Source organism: Podarcis erhardii (genome assembly GCF_964252035.2).
Source record: "Podarcis erhardii genome assembly, chromosome: 11".
Lineage (NCBI taxonomy): Eukaryota > Metazoa > Chordata > Lepidosauria > Squamata > Lacertidae > Podarcis > Podarcis erhardii.
The window spans coordinates 29684406-29712245 of NC_138501.1; the positions used below are offsets into that span (position 1 = coordinate 29684406).

The window sequence follows — 27840 nt, forward strand, 5'->3', positions numbered from 1 at the left end:
CTGTTGTTGTCTTGTTGGGCTGTGATATAATAAAGGGGAGCCACACCAGGGTGAAGGCATCCTCTTTGGTTTGTTCCCGTGCTAGTTTCAGTTTGTTGATGAGCTTTTCTAGTAGGGCTGTTTCCCATATGGTTTGGTACCAGTGGCCCATGTTTACTCCTCGCAGGTCCCTCCAATGTCTAATTATGATGCTCCTGGTTGCTGAGAGTAGATGACTTATGAGTTCTTTGCAGTGTGAATGTGCATTATTGTCTTGGAAGATGTTCAGTAAGGCCAGTTCTGGAGTGGCTTCTAGTTTCCGTTTAGCCCTACAAGAAATATGCAAAATAACTAATGTCCAAAAGGATTGAATTTTGGGGCAGTCCTACCACACGTGGAGGTATGTGTCTGTAGAGTGGCAACCTCTCCAGCATTTTGGTGAGGTTCCTGGGTGTATCAGCACCAGCTTTCATGGTGTTAGGTACCATCTACAAATTAACTTCAAAGTGAGTTCCCTTCTTTTGGCTGAGGCGGATTTAAAGGGTGGTTTAGACCACAGTTTAGTCCATTCAGTAGGGTTTATTTTGTAACCTATATCATTCTCCCATTTATTTTTTATTGAGATGAGTGGGTTTGTAGGAGTAGTATTTTGTATATTGTGGATACCATCCCCAGGCCATGTCCCATAGAAATTACAGGCCGGTTTGGATAGCCAAAGGAGTGCTGAAATTCAGTCTAATTGCCTCCTTCACTACTTCAGAACACTTGTAATGAAAGTGTACTCTTCTACGAGATGGTGCAAGAGAGTGGTGCATGCTAGTAGGTCAAGTCAAGATTCCTAAACTTTGCAGCTAACTTGCATCTGTGTCACATCAGAAATGTGCATAGAAGCCCATTTTCACACATTAATTTCCTTCATCTGATTGGGGCGACAGTGATCAAACCAGCTTTGCTTGAAACTGTGAAACTATAAGAGGTTAAACATAGACAACAAGGATCCCACAGCAACAGGGTTAACTTATATTTTAATAACAGGAGTAAAATAAATAGGATAAAGACACAGAAATGCACCTTCTGCTGCACTTATACACCAGGATATGCAAAGGCTCCTCCCCAAGTACAAAGCTGATATTGCAAAATGAAATACAACAAAATGAAGTTATAAATGATCAACCCCTGTACATCACAGATAATGCCCATAAAGAACTATAGGTATTACATTGTATAGGTTTTATGGCGGGTAGGTGAGTGGAACAAAAAGAATAGAAAGGGGAGAACCCACAGACAAGTAAAAAGGTACCTCCTTTTGAGATGTGAGCACCTTTATTAAATAACTGCCATGTGGATTAAAAATTTTTTTTAAAAAAAAATATGCAGTAAAATAAGTGTTTTGTCCAAATAACCCATGCTTCTGTTTATCATGCATCAAGATGCAGTCTGCTTTTCCTGTTGGACACTAATGAAAGGACAAGCAATAAATACACATCTATAAATAGCATTCCCCAAGTTAAAGTTTACCACATTCATTAACCAGAAGTACTTAAAACATGCCTTAGGAATTTTACTTATTTTTTGTTTGTTTAAAAAAAAACTTACTGAGGATTTCTCAAGACTTCTTTGATACCCAGTCGTGCGTTTATTAATAATAGTAAAACCCAGACCTCTAGCAGGTAGAAACAGTAAAACTTATTACTGCACAGATACTTAATACATGCTAGTAGTATTTGCAGTTAGACATAAGCGGAATTTATTGTTCAGCTCTTCTCTGGGCCGACAATATATATTAAAGTGCAAATAAAGATGAAAAAATGCGCAAACAAAACAGAAGCTAGGCAGATCCATTTTCTATTGTTAGGATTTAGCAGCTTAGTCTGGTAAAGATCAGTTCAAATATGCCTTAGATGGCAATCTTTTTTTAAAACACTTATCTCCCTGAGAGGGTTTAAGGGAGGTAAATAATGATATTTAGCCCTATTTTGTCAACTGGCTGATAAGTCATTGGAAAAGTAAGGGCACTTTTCCAGCCTAGTTATTCAACAGTGCTAGTATCTGCATTCTGTTTTTAATGATGTGTTTGTGTTCACTTTCCATGCAATTACAAAAAGGAGGCTACATGTTATCAAAGAACCATGGGAAGTACCACAAGCATTTTAAATAAATGGACTTAATCAGGGAGCACATGGGGGGGAAGGCTAGTACTAAGGGGCACAAGTCAGAAACGACACTGATTTGATGAATATTAAAAGTACATTCTTCCTGTTGAATTCAATATGACCTAGAGTTGCTTTATTTTCCCTGGATTGTGTCCCATAAGTTTTGGTTCTTAAGGATGGCATATGGAAAGTGGGTTAGTGGAGGTGGAATCCTTTAAAAGGGAACAAAGTATGTTTTTATTTATCCAATGAATGGACGAATTACTGCTTTTTAAAAAATTAATAAATGTTTCTACTCTTCCTGTCCCCCAGAATTACTGGTGCCAGAGTGTAATTTATATAGATCAACCTTTCTTAGCAATGTTCTTTCGTGTAAAATAAATCAGTGACTCTTATACGATCAAGGCTGCAAAGACTCCACTGAGTTCTAGTGTGTGCAAGGAGCTCCCTGCAACCATTATGTGAGGCTCAGCGGTGTTTAAATGCATGTCACAGTGCAATGGCATGTAGCAGCAATGCATGGGTGTGATATGTCTGACACTGCCAACATCTAAACCTTTAGAACCGGTTCTAAAGTACATGAGACTAACAGGAGTTCCAAGTCATACGATGCAGTCATAAGATTACTTTGGTTGACCTATTCCTGATGGGAGATAGGGCTTTGGTACTAATGCAAGGAGGGAGAAAAGCTTAGTGCTAGCAGTGGGTTAGTTGCTTGCAACTGCTCTCCAAAGTTGATGGAGGAAGCCCACACATGTAAAGTGCTGTGCATATATGCACAGGAGCACACATGGTATGCTCAGTATTGGGGAACATATTTTTAAACAAAAGTTATAGAAATAGCTCTGCCAAAACCAAGAGCAAAGCATTAATCTACTATAGTAGGGGGTGGGGGATTGGTGGCCCTATGGATGCTGCTAGCCTGCAATTCCTATCAATCTCAGCCAGCGTGACAATTGGTCAGTTCCCATTCCTGTTCTATAAGGCCAGTCTTTGCCATGGAACTCAAATATCAGAGTCCCACCTAAGTGTGTATGTCTGACAACATTGTAAGGTAGTGTATCCATTTGTACCCTAGATTAACTAATCATACTTCTAGAGAAAGAAAATGTATGTACAATATTAAGGTAGCTTTTAATATGCTGCATCTCTGCTCCCCAGCCTTTTGGGGAAAGGAGATACCAGGATTTATTGACAAATAAGATACTTTCCATTAAAATGAATGGTTTAAATAACAAATGCAGTTGATGATGCTCTTAGATATTATCATCTACGGATTAAAATATTAGTTTACAATGGACACGATGAATTGCAAACTGGATCAAAATATGTAGTTCCTTGCATGCTCTTTGTGGATCCTGCATTGTATCCAAATAAGGGTAGGCAAAGCCTCTCGCTTTACACTTGTATTTCCTCGTTCATTGAAGTCTAATGGAATGTGTTATCCATACTTAACTTTGCCCCATTATTGCCTCATTCAGTGTGGTTATTACAGCCATTTCCTTTCTTCTTCATTAGGTCTCTGTTTCACTAAACTGTCACGTTTGCAAAACAACAGCTGTTTAATCAACATCTCTGGCGTTTGGTCTTTTACTTCCAGCAACTGCTTCTCTGTGCCCAAAAAGGAATCTCTGTGAGGCTCTGAGTCCCTTAATCAAAAAGGGAATTTGAATTTCTTCCAGCTTTCCCCCTTGCATTCTGTAGGGGGGCACATCATGCATAATTTCCCCATTACTCTAAAGTTCTCTGTAGGCTGAAGGACAGCACTGATATTTTTTTCAGGCAGGCAGCCTAGGTTCAATTTTTAGGGATAGTTCATACAAAGTATCTTCATCTATGATGAGACTCTTGTCAAGTAAGTACTGAGTGACCTAGAAGAAAGGAAAAGGAACCCCCGTGCAAAACGAGGATTGCCTGTATTATTGTTAAATTCATTTCTATACTGCTTTATATTTTAAATAACAAATCTCAAAGCGGTTTACAACACAAATTACTGTACTGCAAATACCCAAGTAGATCTCAAACAATCTTCCAGCCTCCCACCCCTAATCCACATTATTTCACAAATTTAAGTCTCTAGCAAAAGTACGGTATTTTTCGCTCTATAGGACGCACTTCCCCCCCTCCAAAAATTAAGAGGGAATGTGTGTGCGTCCTATATAGTGAATGCAGGCTGCGCGGCTAAGCCCAAAGCCAGAACAGGGAGACGGAGCACTGTGGAGCACTCCGTCTTGCTGTTCTAGCTTGGGGATGGCTGCGCAGGACAGCTGGGTGCAGGCTCCAAAGGCTGTCCCCGAAGCCTGAAGCCTTTGGAGCGCAGCGGGAACTCGCGCTGCACTCCAAAGGCTTCAGAGATCTTTGAGGCTGGTGGTGGGGGAAAGCAGCGCTTCCCCCCACCAGCCCAAAAGAACAGGTCGAAAGGAACCTGAAGCCTCCTGAGAGCAGCGGGAACTCCCGCTGCGCTCCAGAGCCTTTGGGTGAATACACCTTGAACGCACCTTGTTTTAGAGGGGGAGAACAGGAAAAAAAATTTTTTTTCCTGTTCTCCCCCTCCTATGGTCCGGTGCGTCCTATAGAGCGAAAAATACGGTAATAAATGTGGAATTCCACAGACAATGCAATTTATTGGACACTCTGCAATTATAAACTTAGGGCTATCTTGCTGTCCCTGTAAATAGGACATATCAGATCACTGTTCCCATTGCACCATTCCTGAACAGAACTTATTGTGCTATTCAAGGAAAACAAATGATCTACCAGTATTTTAGATTTAATGATGAGTCATAAACATCTCCTTTTCCACTGAATGAAAAATGTGCTTGTACACCTAGAGCACCACAGAAACTTTATACTGGTGCAAGAGGACAGATGAAAGTACAATACCTTTTGTTGGTATTCTATGCGATAGGAAGTCTGTTGGAACTGTCGTATCTCCCTGATAATATGTGATATCTGTTAAAGAAACAAATATAAAAAAGAGTCTCTTACTAATTTCATACTAGCTTGGATCCTAACTTGCCTTTCATGAATGAACAGAGTTTATTACCATGTACAGTGGTACCTCGGGTTATATAGACTCTGCTAGCCCAGAAGTAGGACCTCGGGCTAAGAACTTTGCTTCAGGATGAGAACAGAAATCGTGTGGCAGTGGCGGCAGCGGGAGGCCACATTAGCTAAAGTGGTACCTCAGGTTAAGAACGGAACTCCCGAACAAATTAAGTTCGTAACCAGAGGTACCACTGTAATGGGTTTTTTCTTGCCTCCTTTTTTCTTCTGCAGCACCCTGCATGCTATAAAAAAACCCCTGCTCCCAGTGCTTGAGAGAATCTTCGGAATGGTGTGTGTGTGTGTGTGTGTGTGTGTGTGTGTGTGTGTGTGTGTGTGTGATGTTTAGGGGAAGTTGTGAATGGAGGAGCAACTTTGGATCCAAGCCACTGACTTCACTAGAATTTAAAATATTCTTCCTGCAACAAATGGCATTTCAGAAGACTTTTACATGTATCTTCTTCTGAATTACAATCTCAACCTCACTTGGGCCATATTGCCCTTTCCCTCATTTACACAAATCCACCTAATATTTAATTTATGAATCAACTGTATATGCATCTATTGCAGCTTAATTATCTCCTGAAAACTGCCCTCTTCTCAAAGCATGCTGTTTGTGCATGACAAATAAATAAATAACTTGATTATGCCCTTCTGTGCATTTTCGATTGCCGGAAAACACACACATGCTCCTCATAGGCAACTAATGCTGGTTAAGGAAGTAAAGTTCTAGGTTCTGTACATTATCTATATATTTCACTGAACGCAAAACAGCTGACTCAGCTGATCATCTTCAACTTACTCTTGTACAAACGGGAAAATGTGTGTACATACATATAAACTGGATTATGGGCACTCCAAAATTCACCAGCAGGTGGTGATAGAACATTGACCCTGCATACAATAATAAACAATTTTGTTCTCATTTCTACCTATAATACACCTTGAAATGCAATCAATATATGCTCAATAGTAAGTCCTTGTAAACTGAAACCAAAATGTAGAGAGAAGTATTACCATTCGCATTTTGGAAAAATTGACAAGGCCTTCTTCAGTAAAGTTGGGTGTTCCTTCTTCAATAAATGCCAGGTCTGTCAAGTACATCCCGAGATATGGCACTGAAGGCGGATTACAACTGAACGATAAGAAATTTTAGGTTTTACTCTTATGTCTTGTACATGGGTCATTCTAACCTTTTCACTATAAACTCCTGAGTCTTTTGAATGACATACAGCCCAATCTGGAATCACAGTCTATTGTGCCTACTGGGATTTCACCCCCCTGCTATGTATGCATGGGACTATAGTCTTAAGATGACTATGAGCTCATTGAGCCTGAATTCATGTAAGCAATTATAACTGAGCTATAATTACTCTCATACATTCCATATCTGACATATTTTCTTAAATAGCTAAACCTTACATAAATTGCAAAGAAGCAGTAAGTGAATGCCTGAATGTGTAGAAAAAAGTGCAACTATGTCTTCAAAACCTGCAAAGAAAGTGTTTCTGGATCTTGAGATATGAACAGGTCATACTCCTTGGGGATAGTGTGCATCACTCAGGAAAATAATAAAACTGAACATGCCTACCTGCAGTAGTGAAATGAGACTGTAAAGTATACATACATACTTCTACCTTGGAGTAAGCCCCATTCAACACTGTGGGACTTACCTCTGAATCAAAATGTTATAGGACTGCGCTGTAAGTCTGTTGTGAACTCTGCTGATTATTGCTAGTCTTGCTCAGAATAGACCCACTGAAATTAATGAATATAAGTAATTTAGGTCTATTTATTTCAGTGGGTCTACTCTCAGTTCAGCTTACTCAGAATCAACTCTATGTATTCAAGAAGCATGTTAGCACTTGCATAAATGATCAAGTATTGCTCAGCCCAACATCCACTCACTTTATAGTGGGGCTGCAAGGGAAACTCCATCAAAGTGAATGGAGATAGCATGACAGAAGTGCTGGTAGATTGTTCCCCAAAATCATCACTACCAAATAATTGCATAGAAGCAACCCTTCTTTGAACTCTTCATATGAATCTCAGAGCTATGGAGATATTATATAGGAAAGGGACAGCCCACACGACCCCTCAGATATTGTTGGACTGAAACTCCCATCAGCTCTAGCCAGCATGACCAATGGTCAGGGAGGATGAGACCTGTGGTCCAACAACATATGGAGGGCGCCAGGTTGGCTATCTAGGTTGTTGGATATTCCCAGCAGTTTTTTAAAATTAATGTGGCCATACATTTATTGGAAAAGTTTCTATAATTCTATTAGGACACATTATATACAGAATAATAGGTTTATATGCTCTGGCACTACCCAGAGATACTATAAAAATCTATACATGATAATGACTTTGGAGTATGTTCAACAAAACATTGGAATTGAATTCCATGAAGCCTGTACTAAAAAGATGATTTCTTAATTGTTCAGTATTACTCCCACAGAAGATAGCTAGCTGAAGCATTATCTTAATAACTATCCACCATTCACAGCAAAATGTAATAATTTGAAACATACTTCTTGAGTGTTTCTCTGAGATTCTTAAATCTTCCCTCAGATGATACAGTCTTCTGAAGTTTATCCATAAGGGCTTTAGCCTACAAAGAAAACAAATTAGAAGATTCACTCCTTATAGCAAAATGGAATATAATACTACCCAGGTTAAGAAAATTCTGCTGAAACTTGAGTTCAAATGCAAGACAAACACTATGGGGTTCTAGTGTTGGATTATGATAATGTAATGCTCCCTGTGGCCCCATGATAAGGTCAGTCCTGTTCCTGATGGTTAAAGTACTGATTTTCTAGTGATGGGGTTACATCATTCTGAACCACGGCAAACCATTTACAGTGGTACCTCGGGTTACATTTGCTTCAGGTTACATACGCTTCAGGTTACAGACTCTGCTAACCCAGAAATAGTACCTCGGGTTAAGAACTTTGCTTCAGGATAAAAACAGAAATCGTGCTCTGGTGGCGCGGCAGCAGCAGGAGGCCCCATTAGCTAAAGTGGTGCTTCAGGTTAAGAACAGTTTCAGGTTAAGAACGGACCTCCGGAAACAATTAAGTACTTAACCCGAGGTACCACTATACTTATAATATTTCTAGTAACAATACCCATTACACAGATAACACATTTTGTGATTACTCGCCTGTTTAGAAACCTTAGCCCAGGTTTTCTTCAGTCTGTAGATTGCACTTCTGTTCAAGGCTGATGTGATTTCAAGCACACCATTATAGTTGTGCAAACATCGGCAGATGTCTGCCACTGCTACCCATTTCTCAATTGCATTAGCACGTGAACCAACGTCAGCATAATTCATAATTTGGGAAGCCACAAGGTTGCTCATCTAGGTCAAAGAAGCAGTTCTTAGAATATTTCTATTTACAGCATGCTATTAACAGTATAAATGGAATTACAATGATGGGGGTTTTTTTAGCATTTAACACTAAGAAAGCATATATTGCATAAATAACAATGGCACAAGAAAAAGTGAATTAAGGAAGATGGCAAAGGCAGAACAATCTTCACCAAACAGCAAGTTGCCCTTGGCAGTGGGCTTTCAGTTGTGAATCAAGGGGAAGAACTAAGGGGATGTAATCTAAGCAGAAATCAATAAACTAAGCAATGTGAAACAAGATTGGTATTATTTTGTTTTTATTAAACAAGGGTATAATTTAATTTCTTCTGCTAGTGTTTGCAGATTTCAGTCAACTGCAACTATGCAGTTGCTGGCTAGCAGGTTAGGAAAATGGAATGCTCTGGTGGTTTTTTCTAGTTAGTCATGAAGAGTCTGGAAGGTAAAGCATTTACATCAACTTACATCATTAAAGTGTTGACTGGTTTTCATTATATACGGTGTTCTTTCATTTTTATCCAGTTTCATCCAACCCTGTCCAAGGAACTCTCTGGAAAAATCAGAAAGAAGAGAACAAAAGAAGGAACTGTCATCAGAAATGGCAGACCAGAATACTGTTAATTGTATTTATTTATATTATTAACTTATACACCATTTAAAAAATAATAATTTTATCTTACGCTTCCTCCAAGGACCTCATTGTGTTGTACTTGGTTTTATTGTGTTTTATGCAGATGGAACCCCACTGGAGTGCGTTACCATACCTGAAATACCTGCTCCCTCCCCCCCCCCACTGACCCTCTCAAGTGTTAACATCAGCACAGGGGCTTTTCTTGGTAGTTCCAGTCCCTCAGAAGTTCTTTTTTTTGGGGGGGGGTGACCAAGAGGAGGCATTCTCTGTGGCATCCCCAAAGTTGTTGCTTTTGGCCGTGGTGTTGTTTTAATTTATTACCCTTCACTCAAGGTCCCAGGGTGAGTTACAACATTCAATATACACATGGAAAAAGGTGTGAGTCATATTGTTTGTCATATACAGTGGTACCTTGGGTTACATACGCTTCAGGTTACAGACTCTGCTAACCCAGAAATAGTGCTTCAGGTTAAGAACTTTGCTTCAGGATGAGCAGAAATCGTGCTCCGGTGGCGCGGCGGCGGCAGCAGGAGGCCCCATTAGCTAAAGTGGTGCTTCAGGTTAAGAACAGTTTCAGGTTAAGAACGGACCTCCGGAACGAATTAAGTACTTAACCCGAGGTACCACTGTATACAATTTTTATCCCACACTGCTAAATAACCAGAGATGTATAGGATTTTTAAAAGCCCCTTTTCATTTTAAAGCACCATCCCTTGGGTTAAAAGGAGATGGCTAATTTAGGAAGCTGAAAGGGTATGTATTTGATAAGCTCAATATTCACTGCTCTTGTTCTCAAGCCTACAGAATGTGTGTGTGTGTGTGTGTGTGTGTGTGTGTGTGTAAGTCTAAGTCTATTCAGGAAGTGAACTGCATTCTGCTCACAAAGAAGTGCAGTAGACATGTGCTGCTAATGAACACTTTGATTAAAGTCTTTCATAGTCCATTTATTATGCTATGATAGTTTTTAAGCAGCACTAAACACAGCTCTATCTGTTATGCATTCAAATTCTTTTTATAGGCCTGTCACTAATGTGAATCAGTTGGTAACTTCACTTACAAAATATTTTCACTTGATAATAACGATCAGAAAGGCACTTACTCATAGGGTATGCTCCTGAAAACAATGTGATCTAAGAGAGTGATTTGTTCAGCGAGTTCCATAGCCGATAAAGTTTCAAAGCACTCTGGTTTTGGACACTCTAACTGTAAACAAGGAAACACACAAAAAGAGCCATTTCAATCCTTCCAGTTTGTTTCATGCCCCATTAGGTAACTGATGGCAGTGTCAATTTCACTGCCCAGTTCTTCATTTATGGAAACAACCGGAGTAAGAGGAAAGGTACTAACAGAACAGAGGTCTCTTCTATGGAAGAGGAATAGAAACTTCAGGTGCAATTCAGCAAAAATTAAGAACTCCCATACTTCAAGAACATTTGGAATTTACCCTTACCAATCTTCCTGCAAGGCGGGAGACCTATAGTCTGTTGATGCCAATGCCTGAGCCAATACCGTTCACATTCTGTAACCAATAAAGTTGTGGCCTAAATTTTGCCCGTTAACATTAACCTAGAATTCTGTGTCCTTGTGTTTTTATTCTCTTTGGGGTGGCTTGGGGGCCTTGACATGCAATGTAACTACAGAAAAATGCTGCCCCCAATACCCATGCCCACAGAGTTGGGCCAGGAGTATACTACTGCCAATGATATCAAAAGGGGCATAGTGATTGAGGAGGAGAAGCAAGGTCCCTCTCTATGTAATCCATCTGGGCAATGAAGGCCCATGGTTCTTGTAAATGAAACTCTTCTTGGAGAACCCTTAACATTTCTCTTTCCCCACATTGGTTATCCATTAATATGTTTTCTTCTTCAAAATGCAAACCATATGAACAAGCCATTTTTGATGGGGCTGTGTCATTTGGATTCTTTATTGTGCCTTCATAGTATTGGTGCATTAACAAGACTAAAATATTCAGATGCACAAAGAGTAAGGCGTAGGGGACTTATAATTGTGCAGGGCTTGCAAAATAACGAGTAGAGCAAAGCCCACTTAAAAGCATGGGTGCATAATGTGGGTGGATAAATTTAGTATCCACACACCTAGGGCAAAACCAGTAAGCTTTCAACACTGAATTAAGTTTGCTGTCACTATTGCAACAAACAATTTGCACCTTGATTAGCAAGTACAATAACTGCAAAGCTATCCGTTTTCCCAAGCTATTCTGTGGTTCAAATTCAAATTCATTTCATGCTTCCCTCATGTAAATAATCTTTCTGCGGTTTGTGGCAGCACGAAGTCTTTTTTTCTAATACACTCTTGTTTGTGCTGTAACTTGCAAATAGACACTGCAATTTCCAATAATTTGCATAATGAGCTAAGAGGCCCATTCACAGATGTGTCCCATTCTAAAAGACCACCACTGTATATATTCAAATGGAAGGCCTGTGTTTTGCATAACTTCCAACTAAGCCTGTGAACAGCTAACAGCTATCCTTTCACCTGTTTCAAACAAATGTTGTTGAACAATTTGAACAGGGAGTGGTCAAGTGCAAATACAAAAGGGATGGTAATTAATTTGCTATAAAAGCTGTAACAAGCAAGCAGCCAAACACCATTTCTAGTGATTTCATTTACCCCAATTTACATAAATATGAATAAATCTGACATAAGCTTATGTAGATTAACTCACCATCTGCATTATATCCTCAATTTTTAAATGGGTGTCATCTTGATCCTCCTGAGAGAGTGCTCTAAAATAGGTGGCAGAATATTTGATATAAAAATGTGTATCTCTGTGGCTAGTGACATTTCAGTAACAAGGATATTTTGTACTTTTGAAACAAACTCTGTAAAAGTTTTATCACAGAGAATCAGTGGATATAAGCCTGTATTTTGGCAAAATCTCCTAGCCTTGGGAGAAAAACAGATTTAATTTTTAACTCTTGAAAGAAATGAGCACATTTTTATTGCAAAGGTGACTGCATTGTGATTCTTTTTGTGATTCCTTGAAAATAAGCGCTGTGTGGATAATGTAGAATACAATTTCTTCATTTCATTTTACAATATTGTTGAATGCCACCCCAGTCTCCTGAACACAGGAAATTGGGTCCAGTGATTAGAACTCTGGCGTCAGTTTAACCCCCAAGCCTTGATTAAACTCTAACATCTACTAGACCCAGGAATTTAGAGCAGTCTGGCACCCACAAATGCCTAACAATACTTCATGATTAAACTAATTCAACTGCTTTACCTCAAGATGTTTGCTGTAGCTTTTCTTTCCTGTGGCAAAAGGTCAGGATCTCTCAAAACCTCTTCGAGCAGATTTAGAACATTCATCTTCAGTTCATTGTTTAGCTCAAAATCCTGCAAAAGAATTTTTTTTTCTGAATGAAGTAATCATACTACATATGGGTTTTTGTTCAGCATTTGTTTTTCACAGTTCTGTTGTTTTGAATAAGTATTTGAACCTTGTACCAAAGATTCTGAAACAAACAAAACCAAGAAGTTATTAAAAAATATCTGAAGAGTTTTGAATTACAAGACAGCAATACCTTAACCGACATTACTTTGAACACTTTAATATAACTACCTACCTATTCTTATCCAAGATCAAGTTCATTTAAGGTAACATATACAATATATATAGAAGCTGATGTTTTAAGTCATTTTTATGAAGTTAATTATGTAACATTAAACAAACATTAAAACATACCCCATATTATGTTTCTATAGTACTTTGTTATTGTAAACTGACTAGTTAATATTTATCATGAAGGGTGGTACACAAATCTCAACAGAAAAATAATTAATTTTAGGACTTCCAAGGTAAAAATCAGCCCTTTTCTCAGCTCAGAAATTAAATTTTAGTTAGTGAAGATTTTCAAAATAGGTGATATTTGGCTAGGCCAACTGCAAGCTGCAGTATTTTGTGTACTATGGATTCCCAAGCAATGTCTTATGCTTAAAAGCAACATATAGTATCTCCTTCTCAAACCTAGATGGATAACATACATCAGTTCTGAGAATAAATCTGACTTTTTCTCTAAGTTAATACTTGTGCATCCCTCTCCAGGACAATGAGGAATATTTCCAAAGATTAGACACTGGGAGGGTGGGGAATGGATTCAAGAAAATGCATGTACTGAAATATCTTCATGTTTGGAGTCATTGAGAAACACTAACTCCAGTCATTTGCATTTCAGCTTAGTGCAGATGTTTGGATAAAGGATTTAAACTAAAAGCTTCATCAATCCAGTATATTTGTAACGGTTCCTTTTACAGTGATTGTTTGCTACCATGTGGGTAGCAATTCAGCATCTGTTTCCATAGAAACCCAAACAATAGTCACTAGCAAAGTTCTTGAAATTCTTGTACATTCTATTTTGAATGTGTGATTAGGAAAGATATATGCTATTGCCCTATACATATTTCTAAATATTTTAGCTTCAGTGTCTAGTGACTTCTGCAAGGACTTACCAAACAAATGTTTGATTTGGTTATCCTATGAGCAAAGCCTGTTGGTAAAAGTCTTGCTGTATACAAATTAGCTGAAACTTTGTCTGTCTACGGCCATTGCTTTTCCATTACTGAGAGAATGATGAGAAGTATTCCAACACTCCTTCTCCTTCATCATCATCATCATCATCATCATCATCACTGAAACACTCTAGAACACTCAAGAAATATGTAAAGTTCACTCCTCATTTGTCTTTTCAGATACACTGCTCATGGTTAAATCATAAATAAATAACAATAAATAATATATTTGCCCGGTGATGCTTTGTCAAACATTATGTTCCTCACATAGCAACACAGGTGTTTTATTTCCAGGCAGAATCTGCTTAATCTGTAACCAAACCAGAGAAATATCTGGCATGCAGAGTGAATGTTAAGTTGTTGCTATGCAGCTAAAAAGCTTTTCACTTCCTTTGCAGCAGGTTATTATTTGTGTGCAGTTTCTCTATAGCAGCCTTCTTCTGCACATTTATTGACAATAATTTCTTTTCATTTCTCTTTTCAAGTCTCTGACCCCCTTTTGTAACATACACAATCTTTTAAATTTTTTTTAAAAGCCTAACGTTTGAAACCAAAGGAATACTCCTTACTCGTTTTCCATTATTAATGGTAAAACAGCCATGAGAGATACACACATATTTGAATAGATGAATTATAAAACAGCATAGGAAAAGTATGTAATACTTAATGTTTGTATAGCATTTCACGGGCATTATCCGTTCCTTTCAACAATCTTGGTATGCTAAGACCGTTGCATTATCCCCCATTTTGCAGACAGAAAAACTGTGGCTTGCCTAGACAAGTTTCAAACCATGGACTTTTCATTAGTACCTTAGTATGAAATTCTATGCTCACCTGGGAGTAAGTACCATTAAATTACTTCTGAGCAACTACATCTAAGTCTGCACTATACCAGATAACTTTTAGATACAAAGACTACCATCAGTTACTATTATTTTAATGAACAACATCAACATCCTGTAACATCCTGATGCAGCAGCTCTTGCATGAATGCTGGATGCAGTCCCTTCTGAATCTCCTCAATCCTGAAGCCTGCTTGCAGCAGGACACCTGCTTACAAAGCCATATTCTGCAGAATCAAATATTCTCCCCCTAGCCCAAACTACGCCTTGCCTAATTCCTCCTTATGTTTTGTAGTTTTCACTACTCACTGGGACAGCCAGTGGAGTGGAGTGGATTGAGTTGCTGGACTAGCACCAAGACCATCAAGATTCACATCTCCACTCACCTCTCAAAGCCACTGGCAACTTTTGGGCCTGTTAACATCTCTTAGCTTAATCTACCTCACTGGGTTATTGCGAATAATAATAATAATTTATTATTTATACCCCGCCCATCTGGCCGGGTTTCCCCAGCCACTCTGGGCAGCTCCCAATTGAAAATTACAAACACAATACAGCATTAAACATTAAAAACTTCCCTAAACAGGGCTGCCTTCAGATGTCTTTTAAAAGTAGGATAGTTGCTTATTTCCTTGACATCTGATGGAAGGGCATTCCACAGGGCAGGCGCCACAACCGAGAAGGCCCTCTGCCTGGTTCCCAGTAACCTCACTTCTCACAGTGAGGGAACCGCCAGAAGGCCCTTGGCGCTGGACCTCAGTGTCTGGGCTGAACGATGGGGGGTGGAGACGCTTCTTCAGGTATACAGGACCGAGGCCTTTTAGGGCTCGAAGATAAAGGGGGGGGAGAAGAATAATACATGCTCTATATAAATAAATAAAACAAGCAAAGAATAGAGGAAAAGCCAGGGAGCTTGAGACCAGCCTTCTCCGATACGTGTATCATTTTACTTATCAGGTAGAAAGAAAAAAAAGCAGTGGTATGAGATTTTAAGAGTAAAGCAGCGTGATGGGGAAGGGTTAAGAAACTCCCATCCTTGCCCTCTGGGTTAGTCTTCTGCTTTACTTGGCAACCTTTGTAGTGACGTTTTGGGGTGGAGGGGTGGAAGGGAAGACCAGGACAAAACTCCACATGACTGAGCATCATGTGTACTTTGGCCATGAGTTAAATCCAATTTACCTAGAAAACAAGAATGAGGACTATAAAAAAGGTTTAGAACAGTCTGCATTCCGACACGCAAGGGTTTGGTGCATTACGTTTTCCTGAATATAATGCTAGCGGTTCTGTCATGATTTTGCACAGTCCTTTTATACCGCAGTACCTGTTGCATTATGGAATTGTGGCTTTTTGAGCCACCTACTGCCATATCATGCTAACTTTTAAAATGGCGGGAAAGAACTGTGTGCTGGGAGGCTAACCCAAATTTCATCATGTAGAGTGGAATTGGCACGATTATGAAATTGACAGGAAAATTACGATGCAAAACCCCATGATTTTCCATGTTGCAAGCAGATTCTTTTCCTGGACACAACTAACATGGAAATTAGTACTAAACTTCCACTAGATTTCTAGAAGTGGCTTTTAAGTGTGTGAAAGGTCACGTAAAATGCAAACATTCACAGGTAAGAAAAGGTCTGGAAAACATAATAAAGTGCTGTCTTAATGCAACCATGAACTCACATAGCAAGCCTGTCACAATATGCATACGTATATGATGTAAAAAGGTAAAGGGACCCCTGACCATTAGGTCCAGTTGTGGCCGACTCTGGGGTTGCAGCACTCATCTCGCTTTATTGGCCAAGGGAGCCGGCGTACAGCTTCCGGGTCATGTGGCCAGCATGACTAAGCCGCTTCTGGCGAACTAGAGCAGCACACGGAAATGCCGTTTACCTTCCCACCGGAGCAGTACCTATTTATCTACTTGCACTTTGACGTGCTTTCAAACTGCTAGGTTGGCAGGAGAAGGGACCGAGCAACGAGAGCTCACCCCGTCGCGGGGATTCAAACTGCAGACCTTCTGATCGGCAAGTCCTAGGCTCTGTGGTTTAACCCACAGCGCCACCCGCGTCCCCGTATATGATGTACATAGGGCCAATTAACACTCCATATTGCTTTAGACCTCTTAAGCATTTCATTTGCCACATAACTGTTTTCAGGCTGGCTTGTGATAGGGTCCTTTAACTTTAATGTGAAAGAGAGGAGGAGGAGGATAAGAAGAAATACTGCTTTGAGGCATAACTAACAACTCTGCCTCATACATATAGAAAAAGTGTGTACATTACAGCTTGTTATATAATACTACGCCTTGAAGAGGCGAGAAATGCAAAACACCTTTGAGAAGTTCTGCCAGGAGAATTGTAGGAGCACTGTGCTCTCTGGGTGCTAAACACCCATATTTATTAGCCCACACCAGGGGCCACTTTGAACAGTATGAGACAACCGATGCATCACCATGGAAACCTACTGTATGTTGAGATAACTGTAACACACACACACACACACACACACACACACACATGCTCCAGCTTTTTAGAGAATGGAAGGAAAAATCTATGAAGAATTAAACATTCGAAATAACAACAGCTATATAAACTTATTGACAATATATACCTGGTGATTATGGCCCCTGGTATCAGGCCATGGCTGCGCCAAGGCAGCAAATATGATGTGAAATGGAAAGCCAAAGGCTTATACAGATTGGTTAATTTCTATGAAAACGATAACTCTCACAGCAGAGCAAATCATGGAAAACATGGAGGGTGCAATGTGAATTGGCTACTTATACATTAAATTATACTTTTTTTCAAACCCAGCAGTTAAATTCAAAGCACTCAAGTCACTGACTCCTTTTGAAAAATTAATTCTAAATACGACTGAACATTCTATATAATTCTGTCAATATTGTATAAAATATCCCATGATATTGCCATTGGGTCAACGTTCTGCTACTAAACAACTTTGGAAAACAGACAAAAATTCCTTTAAAATCAGTATCAACCTGCATAGCAGAAAACTAATTTAAGCTAATTTATAGATGGCATCTAACACCCTGAAGACATGGTTACGTTTGCTTAACATCTTCACTAGCATGCTGGAGAGGATATAGGGCAACTGGCACAATAATCTGTATGTGGTGGACATGTGAACCAGTACAACTATTCTGGGAACTATTCAGTAAAACTATTCGCTGAAGTAATATTACAAAACAGAATGTACAGTGTAATCCAGGTCTGGGTTTATTAACCATTTTTAAGAAAGAGCAACTTGCTTTAATATACTTATTATTTTTTTCCTGATAGCAACACAACTACTTATAGCACGGAACTGGAAAGGACTTGAACATCTACACGTTGTGCAATGGAGACAAAACATATGGACAATTGCCTTATCTGAGAAACTAACAAAAACTAACATGCCTTGAACAATACATCTGAGGTGGATGGTTTTAGTGAAGTTTGGTACCCCTTATAAAATATTCAAGTGAACACCCTGATGACCGCCTCCACCAACTTCGCCCATGGACTTAGGGCAAAATCTTATACATGAATCTTCTGTTCTGGCAGGTGGAGGGTAGGATTGGGGAAAACTTCTTGTTTTGTTTATATTTTGTTGAAAACTAATTTTAAAAAAATTACACACACACACATATGAGGAGGGTTGGGGCATTGTAGTAGAGATACGTTTTCTAATTTAAGGTACCTTTCATGTTCTTTTATCACATGATTCTAAAAGTAAAATTTCAATTGTGGAATCTATTATTCTACCTTAGAAATAAATTCTAAGTGAATCCTAATCAACTTGCATCAATTAATTCCGTTCAATGTGGCCTGAACTGAAATACATGGGAATAGAGCTGTCCTTGGCTGGCGCTGCAAAAGTCTCCTCTCCATTCCACTTATTTCTGAGCAAAAAGTAGGTATCAGCATTTGTGGAGCCTGCAGTTTTTATCTGTCAAACCTGATTGGATATAATTAGTTTGAATGTACAACTTGTACTAGTGAAATGACTTCATTTGGGCATTTCATAAACTGGTAACGTGTACAGCAACTATTCAACTAAAAAAAAAAAAAAAAAGGACACTAATTCCAGCATGTTGGAATGTTTACCGTCATAACCAAAAAAACCCCCAGTTGCTTAATGAAGAATCCGTCATACTGAAGCAGACGCAAGTGCAGTGCACTTCTAATTAGTTTGACTGATTGTATGCTTAGTACCGCGAGGGCGACTCATGTTCCCTGTAGTGTTGCAGAAGATCAAAGCTTTAAACTTCTGCAACTTTTTTGCTGGAACAATGCAAAAAGCAGACATATCAGTTTTGCTTTGTCTTGTACATGACCATTTAGGTGCCAAATTCATCATTTAATTGTACCAAGACCAACCAATTAGAAAGTTTTTTGGTGATTGCTATAATTGGAACTAAAAGCATGGAGATCATATGTGGCCTCAAAAACGCCTTATAACTGTCTAATTCATATTGTGTGGGTGTCATGTTCGCAGGCCATAGCGTAGCAAGTCAGTGGTTACCGAGGGAGGGGATTAACAGTGTGTATGCAGTAAGAAAAACATGACACCAGCTTGGGATCAAAATGGCCACAATTTCATCAATTATAGACGATTGTAAGGATAGTTCAGGTGGTTAAAGTGTGGTACAGTGGTGCCTCGCAAGACGAAATTAATTCGTTCCGCGAGTCTCTTCGTCTTGCGGTTTTTTCGTCTTGCGAAGCACCCCTATTAGCGGATTAGCGCTATTAGCGGCACCCCCAGCCTTAGACTAAGGATCCAACTCAAGACTATATAAACTTGGAGCAAAATGAGGCTAATGTGAAAGTCACTAAATAACCATGTTGTAATTCTCTAATACATCTGGTCCACTTTGGGTCTCCTGCTCATGCCAATGTTGATGTGGCTAGATCTTGCAAGTTGCAATACTTTGTACACTTGCTTGGAAATGTATTGCATTTTTAACAACCTCACTTTTTCTGACATACTCAGCATACAGAGAAAGTATGAACAGAATACATTATTAAAAAACCAGCAACATATTTTATGAAGGTAACACAGTCACTTCATTTGTAGATGCGATGGCATTGGGTTCATTATACTGTATTTATTTTATTTGTTCATACACAGCTTCAGATTAGTAGGTGCTAAACAGATCCTGAACAGCTTCCCATATAATGAAACTCTGCCACAAGTATGCCTCCACAAATTTCTTCTATGAATTAAATTGTATCGTGGAAAGTTCCCGATCCCTGAGCAATGGGAACTTATAGGACTTAGCTTATACTGTAGAGTCAAGATTCCTCTAGAGCCTAGCACTGGAGGCTTAATTTGAAGTAATGTATTTACCGTACTTTTCCATGTATAAGACTAGGTTTAAAAATTATGCTCAAAATTGTGAGTCATCTTATAATCTCCCCCCATTTTCTCAATTTGGAGTCCCCCAAAATAGGGGGCATCTTATACCTTGGAGTGTGTTATACACAGGAAAATACGGTATTTACAGTGATAAGCTTGATGCACAGAGGGTCCTGGTGTTAAATCAAATGTTACGCATCCAACATGGAGATGATGGCTATATACTACCTCCATGTTCGGAGGTAGCATGCCTCTGAATACCAGCTGCTGGGGAACAACAGCAGGAGTGAGCTCATATCCTGCTTGTGAGCTTCCCATAGGCATTTGTTTAGCCATTGTATGTTGTACTAAACTGGAAACAGGATGCTTTGGTTTCATCCAGCAGGACTCTTCTTTAGTTAGTATAAAAGCCACCAAACAAACAAACAAACAAACAAACAACCTTCAATGTGACATTTAACAGAGCATGATGGGTTTGCATGGGATCCACTGCACCTAATGAGGTAGAGGAATTTTATACCCATTCCGGCCGCAGCCAGAAAGAGGCACTGATATGGAGGTGTTCCGTGATTTCTACAGTTAGCCTAATTAAAATGTTACTCTCTGTTATGTAATGCAACAAGGAAGCATTGCTTTCCACATGCAGTAAAGAAATGCTTAAATCACCCATGAGTAACTATGCTGTTCTTTGAAAGAGGGCAAGCCCAAGTAATAGGAGAACACAGAGCCATGACTCATGATTATATTTCAATAGCTAATCATAGTGGAGACATATTTTGCTGATCTAGGCTGCATCTAAACACCTATTAAAAAAACCACTCTGAAAATGATCTGGAAAAAACCGTTGTAAAGCTCACAATGGAAAATTTCACTCAGTTCCAATTTCAGCTCTACAGCACCATCTGGTGTCACAGTGTTATAACGCGTTTATAACTTAAACCAACAAACCTAATGTAGCTGAGTCCCCAGCGCTAGATTTTTGGCAACTCTGTGCCTATCTCAGAACTGATCAACAAACCAACCTTTATTAGCTTATTCCCAACAATGCATTCGTTTGAGTAAAACACGCCTGTAATGAGAAAAGCAAACCTTGTCCCCTTGTAATTACACCACAGCAATATACAGAAGAACTATTCTAATGAGGCTGTACTGCAAACCTAAATTTTTAATATGACAATTGTGATGCTTAACACAGAGCCCAAATTGGTAATTCCAAACTAAATGTGTGTTTTTGTGTGTGCGCACACAAACTCTTTGATACAATGGAGATTTTGCTGGGAAAATGTAACAAAAAGTACCTGAGAATGCTTTGAGACCCAGTGACGAAGGACATTCAGGACACGATTAGTGGCTGCTCGACGTATTATGAACTCCTTATCGCATGTTCGTTCAGAGTTATTAAACCCTGCACAATTTAAAAGGAAAGTTCAAGATGAAATAAATGCTGCTAGATGAAAAGGAAAATCTATGGGAGTAATTCCCCCCTCCAACACATAGCCCATTGGCTCAGAGCATATCTTTTGAAAATAACACATTTAAAGGATTTTGAATATTTTGCTTACATATTTATATTATATGAGATGTGTATCTGTGTGTGTGTATATATATATATATATATCTCAAAAAGTCCTAATAGGAAGAAGATTCATACATTTATAAATACATAAAATAAATGCCTGAACCTATTTTGTCCTTTCTTATGTAGTCCTGAGTATCACAGAGGGTTCTTCAAATATAAAATATGAATTTCGGGGGAGGGGGGACTGCAAATGGAAGGTACTGTTTTTTGCTGAGTTGAGTGCCACTCATACTTTACAAGGTATATGAGCAGCAATACTTGTGCTATTTTAATTAATGCATGGAATTCATTGCCTCAAGGTATGGCAATGGACATGATCTTATAAGGAAAGGTAAAGGGGCCCCTGACCATTAGGTCCAGTTGTGGACAACTCTGGGGTTGCAGCGCTCATCTTGCTTTACTGGCCGAGGGAGCCGGCGTACAGCTTCCGGGTCATGTGGCCAGAATGACTAAGCTGCTTCTGGCGAACCAGAGCAGCACACGGAAATGCCATTTATCTTCCCGCTGGAGCGGTACCTATTTATCTACTTGCACTTTGACGTGCTTTCGAACTGCTAGGTTGGCAGGAGCGGGGACCGAGCAATGGGAGCTCACCCCATCGCTGGGAACTTAGATGGCTTTAAAACAGGATTAGACAATTGCACGAAGAATCAGTGTGTATCCACAGATATTAACCATGATAGCTAAACAAAATGCCCGTGTTCTGAGGTGATTTGCCACTAAATACTTGGGAGGTACAACTGCAGTGAAGGGCTATTGCCTTCAAACCCTAGTGAAGATATCCTAGAGATATCTGATTGGTTGCTGCAGGAACCAGGATGATGCTGGACCTTTGGTATGATTTACTATTCTACTGTGACTTAACCCTTAAAATAAATGTATAATATCAGCACTTACTGGCCTATTAGGGAGACGACTATGCACTGGAGTTTGTTCTGGAACTTATCCGATTATTTTACATTTTTTGGCTGAAATTGAACAATTCCCATAATACATAAGGTATGTCCAAAAATAAGAAGCTGACCATCTCATAACTGTTTGATGACAAATACCTATACCAGAGATATTTGTCTTTAGCAGACCTTCTCTAACTGCCTTTGTTGGCTAACCTAATATAACCTGAGTCAAGTCTTTATTGCATCAGCATTTATGTTTTCCTAGCACATGCACTTTATTAGATGCACAAATTTGAACAAATGTTGGCTCCTCTACATGACACGCAGCGTCATTTGACTGACCATGAATAGCTCCCTGTTTTGTCGCAACCTTCCCTTTTCTTTCTATGCACAGTGTTTGACTGCACAGAACAAATGGTCTTGGAAGCTTCTGCATATTTATCTCCCTCTTTGAAGTATGAGGCTGCCTTTCACTAAGTAATTCAATATATTTGTTAATTGTCCTTAGCTAAACATTGTCAGCCCCACTTATACTTAGTTACCCTCATTATTCGGCAATAAGGTTTATCATACTTAATAGCCCCATTGTTTTTGTATTTATCATTGTCTGTTCTGCAGATTCAATTATCTTTTTCCTTGCTCATTTTTGTGTCATTTGCAATTATTATTTATTTTTCTTTGGAACATTTACTAAATGCATTTTTTGCTTGTTCATGGTCTGACTAATTATTTGGGATTGGAAAATAATGATTCTGCAAAATAGACTAAATGCTGTGCATAATTTTTGGTTTCCTTTGCAGCACAGTTTGACTTGCTCTGGTTAGTCACCTGCAGCTATCTGTTTTTTAGAAATCTTTTCACTAGTTGGCCACCTGTTCTGCTTGTTATATACCATATTACATAATGCACAGGTTGAATGGTGGGGTTTCCCAAGTGGACTCTCCCGACATTTAGGCAGCGGAGATTTTGCAATCCTATGATTAACAGCCATCTGAAGAACCATTTTACTGTAAAGACAGAATGATGTTACTGTGCTTTTTGCAAAAAAAAACCATGAAAATGTTATAAATAAAGAGAGTAGCAAGTATTAAATGTGATAATATCAGGGCTATGCTAATTAGCAACAGCAATCTCAATTAAGTGCAAAAGGATGCATTTTATGAAAAAAAACAGTTTAACGATACATTGACATTGATGGTGTCTATATTCATAGTGACTATCATAGGAAACAGATCTTGGAATCGTAGTGGAAAGAACACTGAAAACATCAATTTAGTGTACCCAAGCTTTAGGCAGATTCAGAAAGTAAAGGAACGGAGGAAAAAGCCCCAGCAAATATAAATCTGTGTAATGTGTGAACACCATTGCAGAGGAGTAAAGACAGAAACAAATCTGACACTGATGACCCCATACTGATGTGAACAGCCCCAAGGTGGTTGTCACCAATGGAAGCGAAAGCTTTTAAAAGACTCAATATGGAGTCCAAATGGCCAAAATATTGGGAAATTTTGGAACAAGAGGGAGACAAATTGAAATTGCAGAGCTTTGAGAAACTAAAAAACAAAGTGCGAGACTGGCTTCATTATCATCAGATAATGGAAGCTTATAAATTGGACAAGAAATTTGGATTCCAGGTGGAAAAATCGAAATTAGAAACAGAATTGCTAGAACCCAAAACTAAGATTTTGTCAAAGATGTACAACTTGTTGCTGAAATGGAATACTCAGGATGAAACAGTGAAGTCTGTTATGATTAAATGGGCACAGGATGTTGGACATAACATTATGTTTACTGACTGGGAACAGTTATGGACCACCGGTTTGAAATTTACGGCATGTAATGCCTTAAGAGCGAATATTATGAAAATGATGTACAGGTGGTACATGACCCCAGTCAAGCAAGCTTACAAAAATTTATCATTTGCCCGATAACAAATGTTGGAAATGTAAGGAGACTGAAGGTACTTACTTTCACCTTTGGTGGACGTGCCCAAGGATCAAGGCTTTTTGGGAAATGATTTATAATGAAATGAAAAAGGTATTTAAGTATACCTTCTTGAAGAAACCAGAGGCCTTTCTCCTGGGCATGGTCGGCCAATTGGTGCCAAAGAAGGATAGAACTTTCTTTTTGTATGCGACAACAGCAGCAAGAATACTTATCGCAAAATATTGGAAGACACAACAACTACCCACTCTGGAAGAATGGCAGATGAAGATGATCGACTACATGGGACTGGCAGAAATGACTGGCAGAATCCGAGACCAGGGAAAAGAGTCAGTGGAAGAAGACTGGAAGAAGTTCAAAGACTATTTACAGAAACATTGCAAAATTAAGGAATGTTAGAGGGATGTTGGAAGGCAGCTAGGTGGCTTTCAGCTGTAATGCTTAAGAGATAGAAATTAAGGATTGGAACTAAGTAAAAGATCTAATGGTGAGGACTTGCCAAGCAAATAATTGTGAACTGGAATATAAGAAAGGGTGGTATGAGGAGTTCTAGAAAGTAAGGTAAAAGAAAATATGTAAATGGAATGTATACATGTTCTTTTTCTTTCTTTCTTGTTTTTAAATTGTTTTTAACTTTTTGTACTCTTATATTTTTGTATTTTTGCTTTTTTCCTTTTTCTGTTATTACGTATTAACTTTGAAAATTTAATAAATATTTATATTAAAAAAAACATACTGATGTGAACAGCTAGGGTGTAGAGAGCTCTAGAATATACCTTAAAAACAACCAACTTCATTGTGCTCTAAGGCAGCAATGTGAACCCCTCCCCCATGCAAATATGAAAGTCAAAGGAAATATGAACTGTGCTTTCAGTAAAACAAAAAATCAGGCCAAGGATGTCAGCAGAAAAGACTATCAGCAAGTTTCAAGATTTTAGCCTAGTAATTTTGGCAGCTCAATATACAGTGAATATACTAACATGCAAAGTTTTCAGGATCCTCACCAGTGACTTTGGGCTTATCCACACTTCCTCTTGTTGCACTACTTTCTCCCAGGGAAAACTGCTCTTTAGCGCTTAATTGGAGCAAACGGCAATTAGGTTTTCTGTGGATTGCTGTTTGTTCCAATTTACAGCTCAAGACTAGGTGTTTCTTGCAGCTTTCTACCACATGCCGAAAGCATCACTGCTCATGCACTGTCTTCCTCTCTTTTGCTCTATTCTCTGACTACAGGCTGCACTAATTAAATTGCAGGATGCAGCTTAATTCAGGAAGGACCCCATGACCTGCCATAGAGGGGCCAGTGGCCTCGGTCCTCCCCTTACAGTTGAAGATTAACAGGGCACAGTCTTCTTTCTCTTCCTCCAATAATTATTATTTTAATAGAAGCTTGCTGATTAATAAAAGCTGCATGGTGCAGTTCCCCTCAGTTTGAAGGATAGCATTTGCCTAACCAGTTGATAAAATTGCTAAGCAACAGTTCTCTAGATTCAAAACAGCTCTTGGTTCTGGAACAAAAATAGAAGTCTATTCAAATTGATCACAGAATTTGTGCATATTGAAAAGAAAGAAAAAAAGAAATAATGTTCCCGAGTATAAAATTCAAGGACAGGTTGAAGCACGTTAATTCTCTGCCTATTATTGACACCCCAAACAGTCTAAAGACAAACTTTAGGAAATATGATAAATATGTAAATTGCAGGTAGAAATACACTAGGGTGGAAATGCCAATCCCAATATTTTAATCAATGGGGAATACAGTGGAAAAACACTGCCATGCTTCATTCTAGCAAAAACAGCACATATTGTGCACCGATAAGGTGTGCTAGATGGCAAACATGAGAGGATGCTTTCACCTTTCAAAACTACAGATTGAAGCGTTTCATCCTCCTCCCAGTGTTGTAGCAGTAGAACATTTTTTTAGCAGTGTGCAACAACACAAAACAAAACAAATTAAAAACAACAGTAAAAATGTAAACACTACAAGAGCAAAAGAAATACACAATCAACTACGTACCAGCAATCTGCTGGAGCAAATCATTCAGTTACTTGGTTGAAGGCAGATGACTGAAACCCACCTGCACTGTATTGAGCTCCTCATTCCTCATCCCTGCCTCTCTCAATAACTGGCAAAGATACTCAGTGCTGGAAAGTGAGGTGAGCCTCACTGCCCTGTCCGTACCACCCTGCCAGCTGAACCTGCCAGTGATATTCTAGGAACCCTTTCTAAGCCTTCAGCTTTCATTTGTAAAAGCAAGTCTCTAGTCCTTTCAATGTGGCGATACAAGGAAAAGCATGCAGACTGAATTGGTCTCTACTGAATTGCTATCTAAGAAATAATTTAACTGATGTAAGTGTATTGAATGACCTGCCATTACAGACCGGCTATTCTACAACTTATTCCTGGCCTGCTTACCACATAATTTCTGGCTACAGGACTGGCACCCATGTACACCATGAGAACAGTCATGGTTTTCTCAAGAAACTATAGGGCCCATAGATGACGCATGGACAACCAGCGAATTGAACAGGTCAAAGTTTTCAAATATCTTGGCCTTATATTCCAGTCTACAGGATCATGGGGAGCGAACCAGAAATGTGCAAAGAAAAAGCATCCCAAAACGCCAAAATTCTGGCACACTTTTTCTACACAAAAGGTGGTAAACATATACCATCAGTCCTGGAAGTGTTCCAAGCTAAACCCCTAGCACAGTTATTGTATGGGGCTCAGATTTGGACAGGCACTCACCTTGGATCTACGGAAGCTGTCCAATCAAAGTTCTTAAGGCAAATTTTCTCTGTACCACCCTGTGTCCCAAACGCATCATTGCGCCTAGAGGCTAATCTTCCCTTGATGGAACTGCGGGTTTTGCATAGGACACTTAACGATTGGCTTCGCCTAAACTTAAACCCCCCCGGTCTAATATTCCTAGTGCTGCAAGATTGTCACAAGAGCGCCTGGACTAAAACTGTCTATCAAAAACTTCACTCCTGTGGTTTATCACTACAACAGCTACTCACTTTGGGTTTTAGTAAAGCAAACAGTCTAATTTGTCAGCGCCTAAATGATATTGAACGTCAGAACAACTTGGCCACAATAAGGAAATTTTGCCCATGGTATGACAATTTTCCACCTACCCATTTTGACTCTCTGGCACCCTATCTGCATAACCTAGCAATTCTAAAATACAGGTGCACTTTTACTTTTGCAAGATTGAATGTATTGCCCTTGGCTGTACTTGAGGGATGATTCCAACAGATTCCACACAAAAAACGCTTATGTCCCTGTGGAGATGGCCATACCAAATTGATGGCGCATGCCCTTCTGGCTTGCACTCTTTATAACGACTTGAGGAATGAGGTTATCACCCCTCTTTTATTGTCCACTCTGGGTTGCCCAGTCACTGCCACAGTGTCCTTTCTCTTGGCAGATCAAGATGAGCAGGGGACAGCAAAGGCTGCGAGGTTTTTAGCTGGGGCAATTAGAATAAGATCCACTATTTGACT

At 39.2% G+C, this 27840-nt stretch overlaps 1 protein-coding gene and 1 long non-coding RNA gene across 4 annotated transcripts in view; one reads left to right on the top strand and one right to left on the bottom strand.

Moving 5' to 3' along the window:
* Nucleotides 1-985: 985 nt before the first annotated feature.
* Nucleotides 986-27840, bottom strand: part of RASGRF2 (Ras protein specific guanine nucleotide releasing factor 2) — an 85290-nt gene continuing 58435 nt past the window's right edge. For all 3 annotated transcript variants that reach the window (XM_081881178.1, XM_081881177.1, XM_081881179.1), the window contains exons 18-27: nt 21213-21319; nt 12429-12541; nt 11868-11928; nt 10281-10384; nt 9016-9100; nt 8344-8541; nt 7712-7791; nt 6195-6312; nt 5016-5084; nt 986-4003 (exon numbers count right to left, since the gene is read on the bottom strand). In XM_081881178.1, the coding sequence (XP_081737304.1) occupies nt 3911-4003; nt 5016-5084; nt 6195-6312; nt 7712-7791; nt 8344-8541; nt 9016-9100; nt 10281-10384; nt 11868-11928; nt 12429-12541; nt 21213-21319 (1028 nt within the window). In that variant the 3' untranslated portion in view covers nt 986-3910. The remainder of the gene's footprint in view (nt 4004-5015; nt 5085-6194; nt 6313-7711; nt 7792-8343; nt 8542-9015; nt 9101-10280; nt 10385-11867; nt 11929-12428; nt 12542-21212; nt 21320-27840) is intronic.
* LOC309352667 lies at nt 18230-27740 on the top strand. The gene is made up of 3 exons (XR_014161408.1): nt 18230-18468; nt 20297-20417; nt 26714-27740. It is a non-coding gene; the product is annotated as an uncharacterized lncRNA (long non-coding RNA).